This window comes from Polyodon spathula, chromosome 6, assembly GCF_017654505.1.
Source record: "Polyodon spathula isolate WHYD16114869_AA chromosome 6, ASM1765450v1, whole genome shotgun sequence".
Classification (NCBI taxonomy): Eukaryota; Metazoa; Chordata; class Actinopteri; order Acipenseriformes; family Polyodontidae; genus Polyodon; species Polyodon spathula.
In genome coordinates, this window is record NC_054539.1 from 52,566,954 (window position 1) to 52,586,245 (window position 19,292).

Consider the following 19,292-nt stretch of genomic DNA (forward strand, 5'->3'; position numbering starts at 1 on the left):
GCGATGGACTGGCATCCCGCCCAGGGCGTAGTCCTGCAATGCGCCCTGTGTCTCCCGGGTTACTCCGGCTCACCATGACCCTGTAAAGGATTAAGTGGTTAATGATAATGGATGGATTGATATATATGCACTATTGGCCTTATCAGGCATATCTGTTGCAATGCGTTGAATGTATTTGGAATTTGGTTTCATTAATCCAGCTTTATCCAAGTTTATGGGGGAGTCAGAAATGGAGAGAAAGACAAAAAAAAAATGCCTTGGCCAGAGCAGAAAGAAATGTATGCAGTAAGTTATTATATAGCTAGTATTAAAAACATTTGGCAATATTCATCACTTAACATTCCTTTTAATAAATAATTGTTTCTCCTATTATTATTATTATTATTATTATTATTATTATTATTATTTTATTATTATTATTATTCGTAGTCGTAGTAATATTAGTATTATTAATAAGAAAGAGTTTCCTATCTAGTTTTGCAATTTATGTTTTTTCTGTTGCTGCTTTACCTTGGTTGAGGCCTTGTGTAACAGTGAGCTTTGATGTCAGTTGCAGAACTTTGGACCCCGTTTTGGATCAGTGCCGGGCACTAGAAGGTGTTTAAACTAAAGGTTAAATAACAACAATAAAGATAAGGAATCATATTACGTGCAACAGAGACTGTGATTGCTTGTTGATTTCAAAGGCTACTTTCAGATATCCAAATATCATTCAAAAACTCTACCTTAGTCACAACATTTTGTATTTTTCCATTGATTCCAGTAACCACGTAATTAAGACAAAGCATAAGATAAGCTTAAAACAGCTTCTCATAGTATGCTTTTGATTTGTAAGATTTATATTCTTAAATATAACAGGGAAAAATCAGCAATTTCTGGTACTAAAGAGCTATATGACAATATTACTACAGGCATATTTGTTTGAGCTGGCATATGTATAATATGTATATGTATATGTACATATATATCTGTTTTAGTTTTTATTTTTGTATCTGTTTGTATTTTATTATGCGTTATATATATATATATATATATTATATATATATATATATATATATATATATATATATATATATATATATATATATATATATATGTTTGTTTTGTTTTTATAAATTTGACTATTTTTGTCCTGTAAAGTGCTTTGAGATACACCTGTATGAAGAGCGCTCTATAAATAAACTTTGACTTGATTTGATTGGATTTGATCATAAAAAAACAATGAAACATTCAAGTCCTTTTATTCTAACCTATATTAACCTGAATCCGATCCTGATGTAACCAATATACATTTGTTTATAGATAACTAAAAAATGCTTATAGTCTCTGAACTATGACCTCGTGCCCCACAATGCACTCAGTAAGATATCACTGCACACTCTGTCGAGGGTTATTGTTTACATATTTCATCAAGGGGTTGTGTGTAAATTTACTAAAACAGTATATCAATCGTTTTCAGAGCACAAACATGTATATGTCTGTGGCAAGGTGCTCTACCTCTGTACGTATTTTTGTGTTATATGTTGTATGTGGCGTGCTATTGCTGGTGTATTTATTGGTGCAAGGGTATAATGAAGGTTATGTAGCACAAGTGATTTAAAATGCATATTTGTATTTAGACACAAGGATGGAACAATCACGTCACGTGCAGAGTAAAATGTGCCTGGGTTTTATGTACCTGCTATGAGTGAAGTAAGAAACTTCTAAAATTTTCAGCTGAGTATGCAAATAATTTAAAACTCTGCATAATGCTGTAGTAAGTCAATTTAATCACTGAACCAGCTTGACCTAGTCTGATTTAACATAAAAAGTGTGAGATCTTTGATTTACATCAGCTCTGGGTTATCTGTCCCTATAAGCAGCACCAAAACAGACTTCAGCATTACTTCTGTAAACCTCCCTGTGCGGTTACTGTACAGCATATGGCAGTTGAGGAGATTACAACAGTGAGCAGTTTAAAATTTAACAGTATAGATTAATAATTGCTGTGCAGACCTTATCTTTTTACATAAATAATTCCAACCACTGTATGGAAGTGGCTCATGTTTGCTTCAGCTGTGAGACTGAAGTCTCATATTAATTTCACCTTGGTCTTGGATGCTTTAATAGGATGTATTTTAAATGAAAAATACATTGTTTGTGTCACAGAAGCAAAAGCATATCATGGAGACACCAGACACAGGCAAGTGGGAGGTGAGTGTTGTTTGCGTTTATCCAGGAGTGAGTTGTGCCTGTTGCTGTAAGCTGCCACATTTTTATTGCATTTATTGCAAAAATTTAAATAGAAGATATGAAACAAATAACATACAGCTGTTTCAGATACCTATATATCTATCTGCAGTGAAAATGTTAAGGGGTATAAAACAATAATTTTGATTAGAAAAAAAAAAGATTTAGCTTCTTAAATTCCTGAAAAAATAAAAGTATTTACTTTCTTCGGTGTGAGTGTAGTAGAGCATACAACAAGGAATTATAATCTGTCCAATCTGCATTTACTGTGTGTAAAAACAGTGTATAGAACAGATGAACTTACTGGAAAATCCAGCTTTTGCCAGGGATTGTAGTCCCACAGTATCGCTAAGGTACAACAGGTTCCTCAGCACTCTAGCTCCAGCACAGCAGTTATATAGGCCCGTCCATGCCGTTAGCCTTTTAACATTTAATCTTCAATTTCTCATATCAGCAATTCTGTTGCTGATATCAATAATATATATATTTTTTTTATATCAAATATAGAATTGTTGATATCAAAAATAGAGTTTTTGATCTAAAAAATATAACCTTTTATTTTGATATCAAAAATGCATACCTATGAACATCCAGTCTGCTTGTGAGAGCTCTGGGTTTATTCTATTGAGTGTCTATGGGGAAAGGTTGGATTGGGTTGATTTTCAGTGTTTACATTTTTTAAAAACTTTTGAAGTCTGTTTGACTGTTGCCTAGGCTCTACAAAAGACATATATTAACCTGGTGAATGATGAGATAATGTAACTGATAAGAAAAATTCACCTTCCGGAACACAGTCTTTCATCTGCACATGTACAGTTAAGATCACAGGTTTTCTAGTGCTATGTAAAAACATTTTGTGATTGCAGTATCATATTTACATGTAGCAAAATGCTTTATTTACTGGGGTAGTAAACACCAATAAAATCAGTTCAAAGCAGTTCAATCCAACACCGCTCCATTGACTCTCAATAGAAAAACTTCTCCTGAGCTCTCTTTGTATCCCAAAACCCTTTGCATTCAGCGAGGCGGAAGTCCCCATAGAAAATTAGCGGAGTTGAGTATCTTGGTGTATAATACTTTCAAAGGGAAGTACAGGCCACATGTGGTTATCTAATTAGTATATATTTTTTATATCAACAGTTTTGACTGGATGTTCATTAGTATGCATTTTTTATATGTTTTTTTGTTTGTTTTTTTCCCGGCCTTTCATTTGTATACACTTTTTATATAAAAAATGCAATTACTAATATAAAAAATTAGAATTTTTGATATCAACATTTCTATTTTCGATATAAAGAAGGTGACATAATTACTGGTATGGCAATCTGTTTTAACATTTAATCCATACTTTTTTTGAAAACAATTGATCAGACAATCAAAAATACATTTCAGAAGCTGGCTCTGCCATTGGCAAGCCAGCAGGAGGGACTGATACAGGTGTGTCAAACTGCAAACATTTTCAGATGCTTGTAGTTTTCATTTTGTAACCTGAAATCATGGAATATGTGTTATCTGGAACCTATTCATCTATCAACATATTTATGTATGAAAACTGTATTTTACCCCTTTGCTTAATCTTTTAAACTTTACAAATTCAGTAAGAGGTACATTTAAATATTAAAAATAAAATACAAATATACTAGAATTAAATTGATATACAATTCCGAGATTAGATTTTTTAAACCGATTTGGGGGGAATAAATTGTCTGCAGTGTGTTATGGTTTAAAAAAAAATATATATATATCAACAATGAGAGACTTTGCCCTATTTTTCAAGGTCACAGTTTTCCTATAAAAACCTTAATCAAATGTGTGTAATACTGTAAATGTCTGTGAACATGCCCTCAAACAAGTTCTCCAAGATGCTTTTACTTTTAAATTTTTCTGAATTCCTGGCAATAGACCACAAAACAGAAATTATATGCCAGCTCTAATGAAACATGGCCACATAACCCACTCTTCATTCTCATCTTTGATTTTATCCTTCAGCTTGCAGGTTATGAAGCTGCTCTCCCTGTCACTGAGAAATCTAACCCCATTACAAGGGAAATAGACAAAGCTGATCCTCTCCAGATTGTCCACCTGCTAAAGGAATGTGATGCTGAAATATTTCAGGAGGAGGATGATACACTTGTAAACTACAAGGTATGACCTTTGAGACTCAGGTTAGCTTCTCCCCACATGCCATGGTGGACAACTACAAACCTTTGAATTGCAGTTTTACTTATGGATCCTTTCAAGGACAAGCAGCATTAAGATACTGTCAGTCCTGCAGTTCACACAAAGCTACCATATGAACAAACATTCTGTCAAGCAAAAAGCTAGGGTTCCACATGGCAGCCTCTGATATAAGCCATTTTATAGTGTTCTCAAACTGTATTTTTCAAGTAATTAGGTAACTACAGTGTAATTGCAACTGTGGTTACATAGTAATCACATTGTCAGTACAGTGTAATAACAAATAAATAACTGCCAACATGTTTCATTTTGTAATTAAGCATGTTATTGCATTGTAACTACATAACCATATGTGCAATATAGTTAAAGATGCTTAATATGTAACCAGCATTATTTTATCAGTTATCATAGAAATCTGAGCAGAAACATGGCAAAACTTTGCTACCATAAATAGCGACACAGAAGATGCTCTTACAAATTTGCATACTCATTTTGGACAGGTCTATATCATGTCAAACCGCTAAATTAATGTTCAACAACAAACATTACACCACAACTATGGCTTTTAAAACAGCTACAAGACGAATGCATTCCTTTTCAGTGAGCCGCTGCAGAGATGAATTTCCCATCTTTTTGCTGTCATATTGCTGAATACAACAATTACAGAATTCTTACAGATTTAGAAGTACCCTTTCCAGCAACAGAACGTTCCACTGCTACCCATTTTATATATATATATATATATATATATATATATATATATATATATATATATATATATATATATATATATTTTTTTTTTTTTTTTTACTCCATCAGCCTATTTACCTATGGACCCACTTTATCATGATTGCCATGCAGGCATAATCCGTTATATAAAGCGGGTCATGATATAAACCAAGTTTCATATTTGCCTATGAGCACCGCACATTACGAGTGCGAGAAAAAAATAAAGGAAACTAACGTGAATTACAGAGCAGTGTTTTAATACTGTATATACAGTGGTTGTATATACAATGGTTCTTTGCATTGGTTACACATTAACTGGAATTAAACAGTTTGTGTCATTATCTAGGAAAGGCATGAATTGTCGACTGATGAGAGCTATCAATTAGGCGTTGCACTTGTATAATACTGACTGTTCAAATTTGGTGATGTTGGTGTTTTGTAATTTAACTGTATCCAGTTAAGACTGCCCATACAACATTTGACAGGCTGCACAAAACGTGACAATAATCGGGCTTGTGAGATGATATTAAGAGAGGCAGTTTCTCAAAGAACCTATGGTGCATGGCGAGTGGTTTTTCAAAAATCGTGAAGCAGGTTAACACCATAATCCACACTGATAACACACTGACCCGACCCGACCCGACCCGACCCAAGCCCGAACTGTAATTATACAAACTACACCCGACCCGAACCTGACACCTATTGTCGGGTCCCCCCGGGCTCGGGTTGGGTAGCAAGGCTCTAGCGTGCAGTACTAATCCAAGGAGGTTGGAAAATGCACTGATGGGACATCACTTAGAGTATGTTGTGCAGTTCTGGTCACTACAGAACCAAAGGGGCATTGTGGCCCTGGAAAGAGTCCAAACAGCAACAAGACTAACACCAGCTCTTAAATGACTGAGCTACAAAGATAATCTGAAAGAACTGAATCTATTTTGCCTAGAATATTTAGGGGAGATATAATCTTCATATCTTCAAAAGAGCTGACATAGTTAATCTGAATCAATACTTAAAGTGCAGTACAGAAACCAGTGGACCCCAGCTGGAAGTGGAAAAAGGACAGAGGTAGAGAGACATTTCTTTACATAGGGAAGTGAAGGTATACAATGGGCTACCTAATCATGTTGTTGAGGCAGAATCATTTGAATCCCTTAAGATGCAACTTGACAAAGTTATGAGATCAATCAACCACTTGAAACCAGGCAAGCTTACATGGGACGAATGGCCCCCTCTTGTTCATAAATTAATTTTCTTACATGTTTTCAAAATATGCAGATGAGTGAAATACAAATTTGTCACATAGTATTTGTAACTAGAGAATGCATAGAGTGAACTAGAAGACAACTGTCTCCCTCTCTAGGAAGACAGACAGAAAAACTGACCTGCTTGCGGTATGAAGGAATAGTTCTGAATAAAAACAGTTTCCAGTTCACTCCATAGGGCAATTTGTTACCATGTCTCTATCTAGGTTTGCTGCAAATGTCAAATGTATGCAGGATAAATACTAAACTGGACTAATAACACAAAACACCTTTGTATTGTTAACATATAACAAGATATTGATTTCTTATCTTGTGTTCACAGAGGCTCTACAGTGCATCTGTACTTCAAACTATGATGGATGTAGCCAAGAAAGTGGAAGAAATTTTAAAGGTCCTACAGCTACCTTGTTTACTTTGCTTTTCTTTCTTTTTTTTTTTACCAGCATTGTGGTGGATATTGACATTCATTTTTTTTTTTTTTTATTGAACTGAAAACTTTGCCAAAGAATATAAAAGTCAATTAGCTTACCTAATTGGAGTTTTTCAAACAGAAATGTTGTGATCTACAAATTTCTTTTTTTTTAATTATTTTTAGAAAAGGTATAAACAACAAATTCAGTTCATATAGTGCAAAATGTTTTATGAGGCACTTTCACACTGTTGAATTGCTGTTATAAAACATGTGTGACATAAACAAACAAACACTGACATAAACAATTCAGCAAAGAACAGGTGTACCAGGCAATAATACACGTAAGATAGATGACTTTAAATTAATGAATATATAGTATGGTACATGCCTACTATATAGAGCAGCTGCCTATTTGAGCTAATATATGTATTATATCATAATCCTCATACGTCCCGTCTCAATAGACACTTTTTGTTAAATGCAATGTTTCTAAACAAACCAAAACATTTACCTGTTTTCTGCTTGTCACCTGGAACATTCAAGGGAATTCAAGTTTTTTTTTTATACAAATCTTTCTCACTAGTGTTTTCTTGGTTTCAAAGTACGCATTTGCAAGAAAGCTTCAATCAGTAAAACGGGCACATTTGTATTTGAAAGTGTATTTAAAACTGTTTGAATCGTTCACCATTACATTTGATCCACCAACAGACTAATTTTCTTCCAGGATCCAGAACACAGCCTCATTATCCTCAGTGGATGTGGAACCTCAGGAAGATTAGCTTTCCTTCTTGCGGTACGAGTTTTCTCCTGTTACGGTACTATTTTGTTCAACACATGTAGTGGACACCGTGTGTGATGGTGACTGTATTTTTTTAACTCTGCATTAACCTTATTAAGAACATATGTGAGCTCATCCAACATGATTGCATTGAAATCCATTATTTTGTTTGCAGATGGTCAAATGAGTTAATTAAAAAAAAAAAAAAAAACATTTGCATTGTTACAAATGCAATTATTAAAAATCTAAACACAGTGTAAATAAAAATAAAACAATTACAATTCTATAACTAAAAAGAAAACAGTAAGACTACTTACAAGCCTCTAAATGAAATATACAAATTGCTTATTTCTTGGTAACTATGGGTGCATTGTTGCTTTTTTAAAACTTCTCAAAACGGTTATTCTCAATACTTTTTTTTTTTTTTTAAAGAAAACTATTCTCAACCAATGTGCTATCTTACAAACATCTTAAAATAAGTGTATGTTTGATTGGGTGTCAGGATACAATACAATATGATTCAACTATAGTATGTTTTTGTTTCCCCCTAGTAAGTAATTAACATCATATAAAATTAAACAGTGTATGACAATATGAACAACGTATTCTAATGAAAATAACACCAGCATGTATTTTTGTACATTTAGACTTCATTTAACAAACTGCTCAAGGGACTGCACAAAAATCAAAGTTATGACTACATCATTGCAGGAGGAGATAAGTATGTATAATACCATTATAAACACTTCAAAACACTCAGCTTGATTTTTGTTGCTTTAGCAAGACATTTCATTTCATTTCAGGGCAATTCTGACCTCCCAAGAGGCACCTGAAGACAATCCCCATCTAGGTGTTGAAGCATTAGAGAGGGTGAGAAAGTAAATATTAATGTACTGTACAGTGTTTGCAATTTCAATGCTATGTACAATGCACAAGAACATATAATTCAATGTGGAGAGCACCATTCCTGTATATGCAGGTGCAAATGTTATGTAAAATAAAAGAAAGCGCCATGACAACTCCAATTTCATTCTTTTCATTCTTTACTGATCTGGGTTTCTGTTACATTATATTTTGCATGCAGGCAGGAAGACTGAAATAAGGAGCTCATTATTGGCATACAGCTGGTTTGCTCAACATGGCACAAAAAAATAGCAATCAGTTTGATTGATATTAATATCAAAATACAGTACTTTCAGTCATAAAAGTTGTAAAGTTTTGGCTTTAACTATGATAGTTTATTGTAATACCTTTATCACAGTCCAGGCTGCTGTTGTGTTTCTGTAATGAGCTATTAAAGATTCACAGTTTTTTTCTTTCAATTTCAGTTGACGCACATTTAACATGCATTTCTAAGTAGCTTTCAGTTACACTGCTTAACCAAAGAGTGATGATATTAAAACTAGTAAACAAAAGTAAACATTAATACTGTTAAATATGAACTAAGTACCATTGTTCGTGTGAGATTTATCTGTATACAGCAAGCTATTTTGAGCAGCCTTGGACTGAAAGAAAATAATTGTTAAATATCAGGTTACTTACAGGCACAAATGTACCTGCAGATCTCTTAATAAATTAAATGTAAAGCTATTTTCTGTGTGATTTATAGCAGAAAAAATGTTTATCTTGAATAAGCAAATAATAATAAGCAAAATTCTGCCTTTTTTTGAAGGTTTGCGCAGGGAAAAAGAAAGTTATCTTTATTGGAATTTCATGTGGGCTATCGGTAGGAACTGAATTATTTATTTATTTATATATGTATTTATTTATTAAAAAATTCACTGTTCTTTTATATAGTGGTGTAAAATATTATTTTCAGCCCCTAAGTGGGGAGAAGAGTATGGTGCTACACTGTATAATAATATTAATATACAGCAGTGTATTTTGATAGCCTTTTTGGTATTCATAACACATTTAATGTATTATTACTTTGACAAATGAACAGAAGACAATCCTTGTTGTAATGAATTTTGAAATACTGTGACTTAAGCTTACAAACCTACAATGGACATACAATAGTAGATTAGATTTATACACCAAAAAGACAGTATTTTACATTTAAATGTTTACTCTACTGAACCTAACTTTCTATGTAATTGTATGAAATCATGGAGCATTGAAAATATACTGTTATTTATTTTTTAAATTTCTAAGGCTCCTTTCATTGCTGGTCAACTAGATTTCTGCCTGAAAAATCTAGATGTCTTCACACCAGTTTTAGTTGGCTTCAATCCTGTGAACATGGCAAGGTAAAGTCAAGATAAAAAAAACTGTCACTGAGACTATCATAGCAACCCATCACCAGATAATTGGTCCTGCTTAAGCATCACTTAAATAACTATGGGATGCAGCTGGTGTAGTAGAGAAAGTAATCTTGCTGGTATAAAATCTGTGGCTATTATCTCCTTGTTCATTCCTGTAGTTATTGTTTAAGTCTCATCATATATTAATGTATTTAATTAAGTTATTATTGCTTTAGTTTATAAATAATGAAGAGACTATTTCAGATAATTGTTTTTTATTGAATGCATGCATACTAAAACAAGCATATAGGAGGGAGAAAGGATACACAACTTTTTAGAATTGTGTAATACTGTACTACTTCTTAGAACCTTTAACTATTGTGGCCCGAAGATCGATAATGAGATACCAATATGTTGAATTGATTGGCAGCTGGATATTGAATGATTGCATTTCTTGTTTGTTCCCCATGTTTATAAATATTTCAATAGGAATGAGATCATTGAAGATTGGCACCTAACTTTCCGCCAAGTAGCTGAAAAAATGGAGGAAGTTCAAAAGACCCGCAGAGCTTTCATCCTGAACCCTGCAGTTGGAGTAGGTACTAATTGTTTCTCAATAATTGCATTTATGTAATCTATTTTGCTTTTTAGAATTTACCACATGGCTGTCTGTAGTTTTAGATTTTCTAGGCTTTGCCAAGTTATTGCGTATTGAATTTTCAGCAGACCCTGGGATGTGACATAATAAACTAAGCACACTGTCATCCAAGTAGACAGCATCCCTTGTTAGCACTTTTCAAATAAACAGCCATGTATATTCTTTTGGTCTATATCAGAGCTTTTTACAATACAGACAAGAAACAATTGCTGATATCACACCCTCAACCCAAGTTGCATTTGTATTATAAAAAGTACTATATGAGAAATAAAAAACAAAACAGTTAAGGAATTGTAAAAATTCTGACCTATTCTGTGTACAGATATTCTCCTTTGCATCAAACATATGGCACAAAAGATACATTTGTTTTGCTGCTGTCCTCTCACCCAAACTGCACAAGATGACATTTGTTTTACAAATAAGTGACATCCTACAGTACATGCATATGAATTTATGTATATTAGTTGTATCTTCCAGCCTGAAGGCATCAGCGGCTCCTCGCGTATGAAAGGAGGAAGTGCAACCAAAATCATCTTGGAGAGTCTGCTTCTGGCTGCCCACACGGCTACATCCAACAACAAAGAGCTTACAGCTAAGTAAGTATTGAATTTTGCCAGAGGTAATTGTATTTTACCTCTGTTTTCTACAAAAACTACAGCAGTTAGAATAAGTGTTTTGCAATTTCTGTTGCCATTCCTTGAAAAATATCTGCATTCGTATTTTACAGGAATCTGCTGGGCTGGATGAAAACCTATGAAAAGGTTCACAAAATCACTTACTCCCAGGGTAAAATGATAGCTGCGATTGTAAAGCAAGCAGGTGCAAGGTAGGCTTTTGTCTATATTGCTGCTATAGCAGTGTAGTTAAAAATACAGTAATAATCTACCGTAAAAAACAGTGTATAAGTCGCACCTGTGTATAAGTCCCTCCCCCTTTTTCAGGAAAAAGCCTATAGGTCAAACCGGTGTATAAGTCACTCCCCCTTTTTAGGACTCCCTAAAAATACCTAGAAAATAGACTTATAGAAAGGTTTTTATAATAACTGGCTAAAGTTTCATTTGGCTTGTAGGTTGAACATTTTTGCAAGTATATATAGGAAAAAACACAGCGTTAACATCATCATTGTTTGCAGTATTTTTGGAGGTCTTTCATGAAGTAAGAATTGTACCCAACTTTTCGTAGCTTCTGAGATAAATCAGATGCCAAGTTGCTATGCCGCAGGGTAAACAATTCCAAAATATGTGGTTGTTAACCAGATTATAAAAACACTTTCAGAGTTTGGGATAATGCATTACTTAGATAACGCCTTACTTTAATCAACAACATTGTTATATAACGTGCTATATTTTTAATGGGAGTAATAATATTACAGTTACTTTTTATTAAGTAGGACATTAGATTATCTTTTTTTCTGAAGAAACGGATAAGTTACTTTTTTCAGTAACGTGCCAAACCAAAAGGGCAGGTTTGTTAAACCCTTTCAGCACATGGAAGAGGAGCTATTTGACTTCAGATTCCACAATCTACAATGGGGTACTTCTGACTGTTGCTTGGAAGCCAAAAGAAAAATGAATACAAGCCCTGATTTTAATTTAAATTGACACTCTCTATTACATTTAGCATACTTTCCATACTATATAGAATCACCAATCTTTAGCTTTTTCATGTTTTCTTTTCAGCTTGGAAAAAATGGGCCGGATATACTACATGGGTTGGCAGACCCTAGGAGTGATGGGAATCATTGACGCCAGTGAATGTGTGCCAACATTCGGAACAGGTAATCACATTGTTTGTCTATCAGGAGGACAGAGTCTTGTCCTGCCAAAACATACACAGATTATTTGTTCCTGTGTGTTTATAAAATGGGTTTGATGGTTATTTTGTTAAAGATACAGAATGTCCATGGATCTGATCACTAGCTGTAAAAAGAGAAGCAGGACACCCTTGGGGGGAAAAACATTGACGATGAGCAAATTAACTTTATATCATGTTGTAATGTAAACTACAGAAATCTGTCACAGTTCTGTAAATAGTACCATACAGTAGAAGCTTGTTATGAAAAGTATGTATTTCAGAATATGAAAACATATAACTGCATAATTGAACAGTAATGTATTGTACAGCAGAATGTGTTGTAATTAGTGTAACTGGCTAGAGACCTATGAATCAATGTGTATAATGGTGTAAGTGATCTATGGAGTACTGTTAAACATATATCTGTTTTACTGTTTTAGATTTTAGTGATGTCCGTGGATTCATAAACAAAGGATACAAAGAAATGGAGAATAAAGAAGGAGACTTAACATCACAAGTAGGTTGATAAGAATTCTCAAACCAGTAAAGAGACACATTTGGTATGTAAACACACACAAACAAGTATGATTTTAAGGGTATTCCCGTGTTTGATTATTTAATTTATTTATATAAGTTCTGGAATTTAATACAATACACTGTAATATACTGTTCTCTACAATAATCTCTGCACTTTGAAATTAATGTAAATCAATTACTGTTGTATTTCTAGGGGCCAGTATTTGAAATCTCCCATGAAGATTTTATGAAGAACGTCTTGCCAGATGTTACAGAGAATGATACAGTAGTCTTCATATTTACACTAGATGGTTGGTGCTAAGATGTTTTTTAATAAATGAGAGTTGCAAATGCCACATACATAAAGTGTACCAGTATATAAAACATGACTCCACAAAAAGCAAAATGTTAGGTTTATAGCTGCACTTTTTCACATTTTGTCACTAGATCAGTATCATGCTTACAAAACTGTACCAGTTTTGATATTACAGCAGACAAAAAGGCATGAATTTGCTTTGGCAGGGCTTGTCAGGGTCCCACCCAATGGAAGCAGTAGATGCACAATGTTCAGTTTGACGCAGTAATTAAACAGAAGCTGTGTGTCTTTTAATGATTTTGGCGACTTGAATGAACTTGCAACCACATAACAACAAACAAACACCCATTCTCAGATTTATTTACCCTACAAAAACAGTTTCTCAATTGACAGAATCAAAAATCAAAAGAGACTGTTGAAAACACTATTATGTCCAGTGGCCAGGATAGTTCCTTTACTGCGTAATTTGCATTGTATTTATTCTTATTTGAATAAGATAAAGTAAAAAGAGACTACAAATATCAACTACAACCCCTATCTGAAATCAAATCTTTTTTGCTTTACATTAAAATTGTGATTGAACTAGTCCTAGTATTAAGATCAGCTTAAGTCATCATAAGTATTTACCCCCTTGAGTCACTATATGCTGCCACCACCATGCTTCAAGGTAGGGATGGTGTTCTCAGGATGATGTGCGGTGCTAGGCTTGCACCAAACATAGTGCTTAGTGTTGAGGCCAAAAGGCTCTATTTTGGTCTCATCATACCATAGAATCTTCTTCCACTTGGTCTCAGATTCTCCAACATGCCTCCTGGCAAACTGTAGCTGAGATTTAATGTGAGTTTTTTTCAACAATGGCTTTCTTTTTGCCACTCTCCCATAAATGCCAGCTTTGTGAAGCATCCGGGCTATTGTTGCCGTATGCACAGTGACTCCCAGCTCAGCCAGGGAAGACTGTAACTCCTTTAGAGTTGCCATAGGCCTCTTGGTGGCTTCCCTGACTAGTGCTCTTCTCGCCCGGATACTCAGTTTTTGAGGATGGCCTATTCTAGACAGATTCACAGTTTTGCCATATTCTCTCCATGTCTTAATAATGGACTTTACTGTGCTCTGGGGGATATTCAATGCCTTGGAAATGTTCTTATATCCTACCCCTGATTGGTGATTTTGAAGAACCTTATTCTGGATTTGCTTTGAATGTTCCTTCTTATTCATGATGTAGTTTTTGTTAGGAAATGTACTAGCCAACTGTGAGACCTCCCAGAGACAGGTGTATTTAACATGAAATGATGTGAAACACCTTAATTGCACACAGGTGGCCTCCATTCAACTAATTATGTGACTTCTAAAGACAATTGGTGGCACCATAGCTTATTTAGGTGTGTCATAGCAAAGGGGGTGAATACTTATGCAATCAATTATTTTCTGTTTTATATTTGTAATAAATTTAGAACAATTTGTAGATTTTATTTTTCACTTTTTTGTGTTGATCAGTGGCAAAAACTCCTAATTAAATCCATTTTGATTCCATGTTGTAACACAGTAAAATGTGTAAAAGTCCAAGGTGGGTGAATACTTTTAAGAGCAACTGTATTGCTGAAATAGTTTCTTACAGTTGCATGTCTTTAAAATAAATAATCTAGATCAGGGCTGTCTAACTGATGCCAGCAGATTTCTAAATTCATACAAGCTCAAGATATCTGGGATCAGGGATGTGTCTTAGTTTGCGAATTGGAGCGCCTCCTAACATTGTTTTCTTACGTGTATTGTTTCAGATGACCTCCTGGAAATTGAAAAGCTGGCAAACCAAGTAAAGGACAAAACACCAAATCTTTATGCCATCTCCCATGTAACCACAGGGCAGTATGTTTCTGTAGGTATTATATCTACTTAAGATTTTAGTTTAGCAAGACAGAGAAAAATCTCGTTGAGGCGCTAAATAACACATGTACCTTAAAAAACAACAACAACAACAAGCAGTATTAATTTAGCAAGAATTTACCTTAGACAAGGTGTTTTTTATTTGTATGCATCACCTTTTCTATAATTTGAAAAATAAATCTATTAGCTTAGGCCCAAGATGGAATTATAGCTGTATTACATACAGTTTCATGTATATTTTTATTATTATTATTATTATTATTATTATTATTATTATTATTATTATTATTATTATTATTTTTATATACATATATTCTACTGTTGTAGTTAATTAAGGTATATTTCATCTTTCAGGCTAACATCAAGAAAACCTTTGCATCTGTTATGAGTATGACATGGCCCATTGTATTCTTCGAATATGAAGGATTTTTTCTACAGGTAGATTATTTTATTTGTAGATTTATAGCTTTACACTTGAATGGCTGTGTGGAATCATTAGGTCTATGCTATTTATAGCAAGCATATAATTTTACCCAGGGATATACAGATAGATACAGCACTGCCCCCAGTGGATATACGAAATACCACACTTTATGTGGTCCTGTATTTCTTACTGATAGTGATGTATTTCCTATTTCTACACTGGTCTGAGTGTTGCAGGGTAGAGCCTGAGACAGACAGGTGTGGCGCGGCACGCAAGGCATTTTGCCGACTGTATCGCTACCATTGCTTTCATATGGTGTTGAAATGGTGGTACCACTCAAATAGAATCCAGAGTGATTTTTATGGCGGTGCTGACAACATTTGCTTGGCAGGAAAAATCATGAATAAAACTGTTGTCTACAGAGGTGTCCAAGCACCCTGAAGTGTTTGATCCCTCCTGTATTTCATACAAGGACAGGCAAGCCAGTATTTTATACATTGCCGCTGATAAGCATCCTTCCTGTAGCCAATTTGATACTGTTATCCTGTGTTGCCTTTATAAATTATTTATGTACTTCACTACTATTATTATTAAATAATTGGCTGTAAAATTATACATTTTCTAACACTTTAGTACTAGGCTACTTGCTGTCAGCAACATATTGTATGTTTCTTTGCTAAGCTGATTGTTCATTTCATACACCTGCATATAGATCATAGAAAAACACCACTGAAAAACAAATCAGTGTTTTTATTTAGTAGATTATATGGGGGGCATTACAGATCTGGCCAAAAGTTTTGCACCATACACTATACAATTAATAATTTTACGTCGACATATTGAAATTACAGACTGCTTTGTAGTTTTCCAAAAAGTGAAAAATGTGACATTTCGAAATCTAACATGAAACACTGTACCACTATTGTAGTTTCTGGTAGACTTTTGAGATACCATGTTATAGTTTCGTAGTTTGCATGATTTTTTAATTATTTTTTTTAATTATGTCTGCATTCTAATATTGTACTAGGTGATGCAAAACTTTTGGCCATAATGTACATTATATTCCAGTACATAACCTACGGGGTGGTATTGACAGTTACTGTACTGGGCCATTCAGTGTTTCTATACTGTAAGAAGTAAGTCAAGTAGAGCGTCCTGCTCCTGTGTGCAAGCTAGCAGTATCTCACCATTTAAAATGGACAGCGGTGTCGCGCCGCGCCTGTCTGTCTCAGGCTTAATAGTTACACTTTGGTGTAGCCTGCTGTACTAAGGTAGAAAACTATTTTGAGGCCACAGGGTGATGTAATCCTTGTGAATAAAAAGTAACAATGGCATGATGACTAAAACAGAAATGATATACAAAGTGCATGATAGGAAAAATACAAAGTTAATGAAGAACAACAATAAATCAATTTAGAAAACAGTGATATTTATACTGATAACAAGTTGATCCTTAAAGTTGTAGATTAGGGTTTAAATGGATGTTGCCTCCTTTCATTACAATATTTTTCCAGTATTTTTTTACTTGTTGAAATGACTACTTGCATGCAGGAATTAAATCTACGTTCATGTAATACCTTTTCTCTTTTGCTTCCCTCACATAGAAGTTTCAGAGGGAACTGAGCACTAAGTGGATCCTGAATGCCATCAGCACTGGTGGTCACATCTTGAAGGGAAAAATTTACTTCAACCACATGATAGATCTGAAAGTCAGCAACAGCAAACTGTTCAGAAGGGCAGTAGCTATTCTCCAGGTAATCTTGTTAAAGAGGCCCACAAGCACCTGCGTAGTATACGTGATTCCAAATTTTCACACCTTGTGTCTGCACACTACATATTGGGAATCAAAAAACAAAGCACATCAAGATCGCTTCTATTTATTAATATCATAATTTAAATTGGCAGCCCTTTCATTGATATGGGAAGTAAAAACTGTTTACTTGAAAAAGAAAACAAGATCAAGTCCAATCATGTTTTCCCCATTCCAAGCGTCAAAAACCAACAAAAAAAGAATCGCATGTTTTCTCCAATAGCATTTCTTATAATATGGCATATATATATATATATATATAATATATATATATATATATATAATATATAATATATATATATATATACAAGCAGATAGCTACTGGGGGAAACTTAAAAATAAGGAAGAAATACAACCTGGAGTGCCTTTAAGGTATATTTATTGTTTTAGTATACACTGTACCTATATTTTCCCTTTTCCAGAGATTCACAAGTCGCTCCTCCATCATGTGCCAGGAGGCCCTGCTGAAGTCAATATATGAGACTGATGACCTGAGTGATGAAATAAGAAATGTAGAGATCTCTACTCACACCACACTAGCTGCCACAAAGTTCAAAGTAAGACCAATAAAAACCCTTGGATAGTATATTGTTTGATAACGGAGGGGTGACCTGGAAGAACTTTATAACCTACAATCAAACATTCAACTCATTTAACATTACCATGAAAACTAATGTTTGGAAATTTAAAAAACATATTTTGTGTATTTATATTTGAAGAGTCGTCATCTTGGGAATATTCAAAGTCATTCAATCCATGTCAATGTATTTTGTAGGTGGTGCCCACAGCAGTAGTACTCTTGACTCGGAATTGCTCAGTAGCAGAAGCCATGTCTACGATACAGGACAAGCCCCTAGTACGAGAAACCATTGATCGCTTCCTGACTGCGCCGGGAAGAAAACGAACAGCAGACCAGAATGAAATGCACAGAGGCAAGGAAAATGAATGAGGATAATGAAAAAAGAGTGTAGCATAAGCTTTGTATTAGGCTAAGAAAAGCTATCAACAGCAAGTAGCACAAAATAACATTTTGATCACATTTGCAGTTTCTTAGTTTCTGTGATGGTATTTTAAATATTTTTCTAAATCATCCAATCATCTTTTTTTTGTGTGTGTGTGTGTGTGTGTATATATATATATATATATATATATATATATATATATATATATATATATAGTGGATAGGAAACATGTGTAGAAAGCATTTGCAAGAAATTAAATCATTGCCTTCCTCCAACAATACAAGTCCACTGGGTAGTGTAGTGTGACGGAAAGTTTACTGCTAGTTCTGCAAGTTCAAATCATCACCTTAGAATGGCAGATGGCTCATCACTCCATAGAGCTTTACAATGTCATGAGAGCTACTAATGTAACAATATAATTATCAAATGGTCTTAACAAGATTATGTTAATAAACATATATTTTACTGAAGAAAATAGAGCTGTCTGATTGAACACTATCAGTATTGAAAATGTCATATCCAATAGAAATTATGTTTTTGGCGAACCTGCCACATAAAACAAAGAGAACTGCTAATGTTACAGAACTAATAAAATGACTAATGTACACACAGGAGATCTTAATTCATCCTCCTGTGTTATTTATGTTACACTTTGCAATACTTTTTTGTGGTAAATGCTTTGTGAATATGGCCTGAAATCTGTTAATGTATTCATAAATCTGTACTGTGCTATTAAGTGACCCTTACCATCTTCATAATTAATACGTGCCTCAGACCAGGAGAATGAGAGAATGAGTCTTAACAGTATAATTTCCTAGCATAATTTCTACATTTAGAATAAAAGATTATATGTTAAATGATCCAATAATTACTTGTTTCAGTATTTTGTTATTTTTAACACATACGTGAAATTGCATTGTTAACTCATCATGTTTAATCCTGATAGATATTTAAGATAGCTATTTAAGACCATGAAATTATGTGAAACCACACACAACCATAACTGTACATCACTTGAACTTCAAGCTAAGACATGTCAATTGAAATAATGGGCAGTCCCAGCACTTTGTATTCTCTAGGTAAACAATTTAATGGATTGA

At 34.1% G+C, this 19,292-nt stretch overlaps 1 protein-coding gene across 1 annotated transcript; it reads left to right on the plus strand.

Annotated features, from left to right (window-relative positions):
• The first annotated feature begins 2,044 nt into the window (after positions 1-2,044).
• Positions 2,045-18,349, plus strand: gckr (glucokinase (hexokinase 4) regulator). The gene is made up of 19 exons (XM_041253129.1): positions 2,045-2,193; positions 4,219-4,374; positions 6,721-6,789; positions 7,535-7,603; positions 8,236-8,309; positions 8,392-8,458; positions 9,261-9,314; positions 9,743-9,837; positions 10,321-10,426; positions 10,967-11,085; positions 11,217-11,315; positions 12,169-12,266; positions 12,724-12,800; positions 13,014-13,110; positions 14,891-14,988; positions 15,351-15,434; positions 17,025-17,174; positions 17,653-17,787; positions 18,006-18,349. The coding sequence occupies exons 1-19, from the start codon at positions 2,122-2,124 to the stop codon at positions 18,177-18,179; spliced, it is 1,893 nt and encodes a 630-aa protein (XP_041109063.1). The 5' UTR covers positions 2,045-2,121; the 3' UTR covers positions 18,180-18,349.
• Positions 18,350-19,292: the final 943 nt, after the last annotated feature.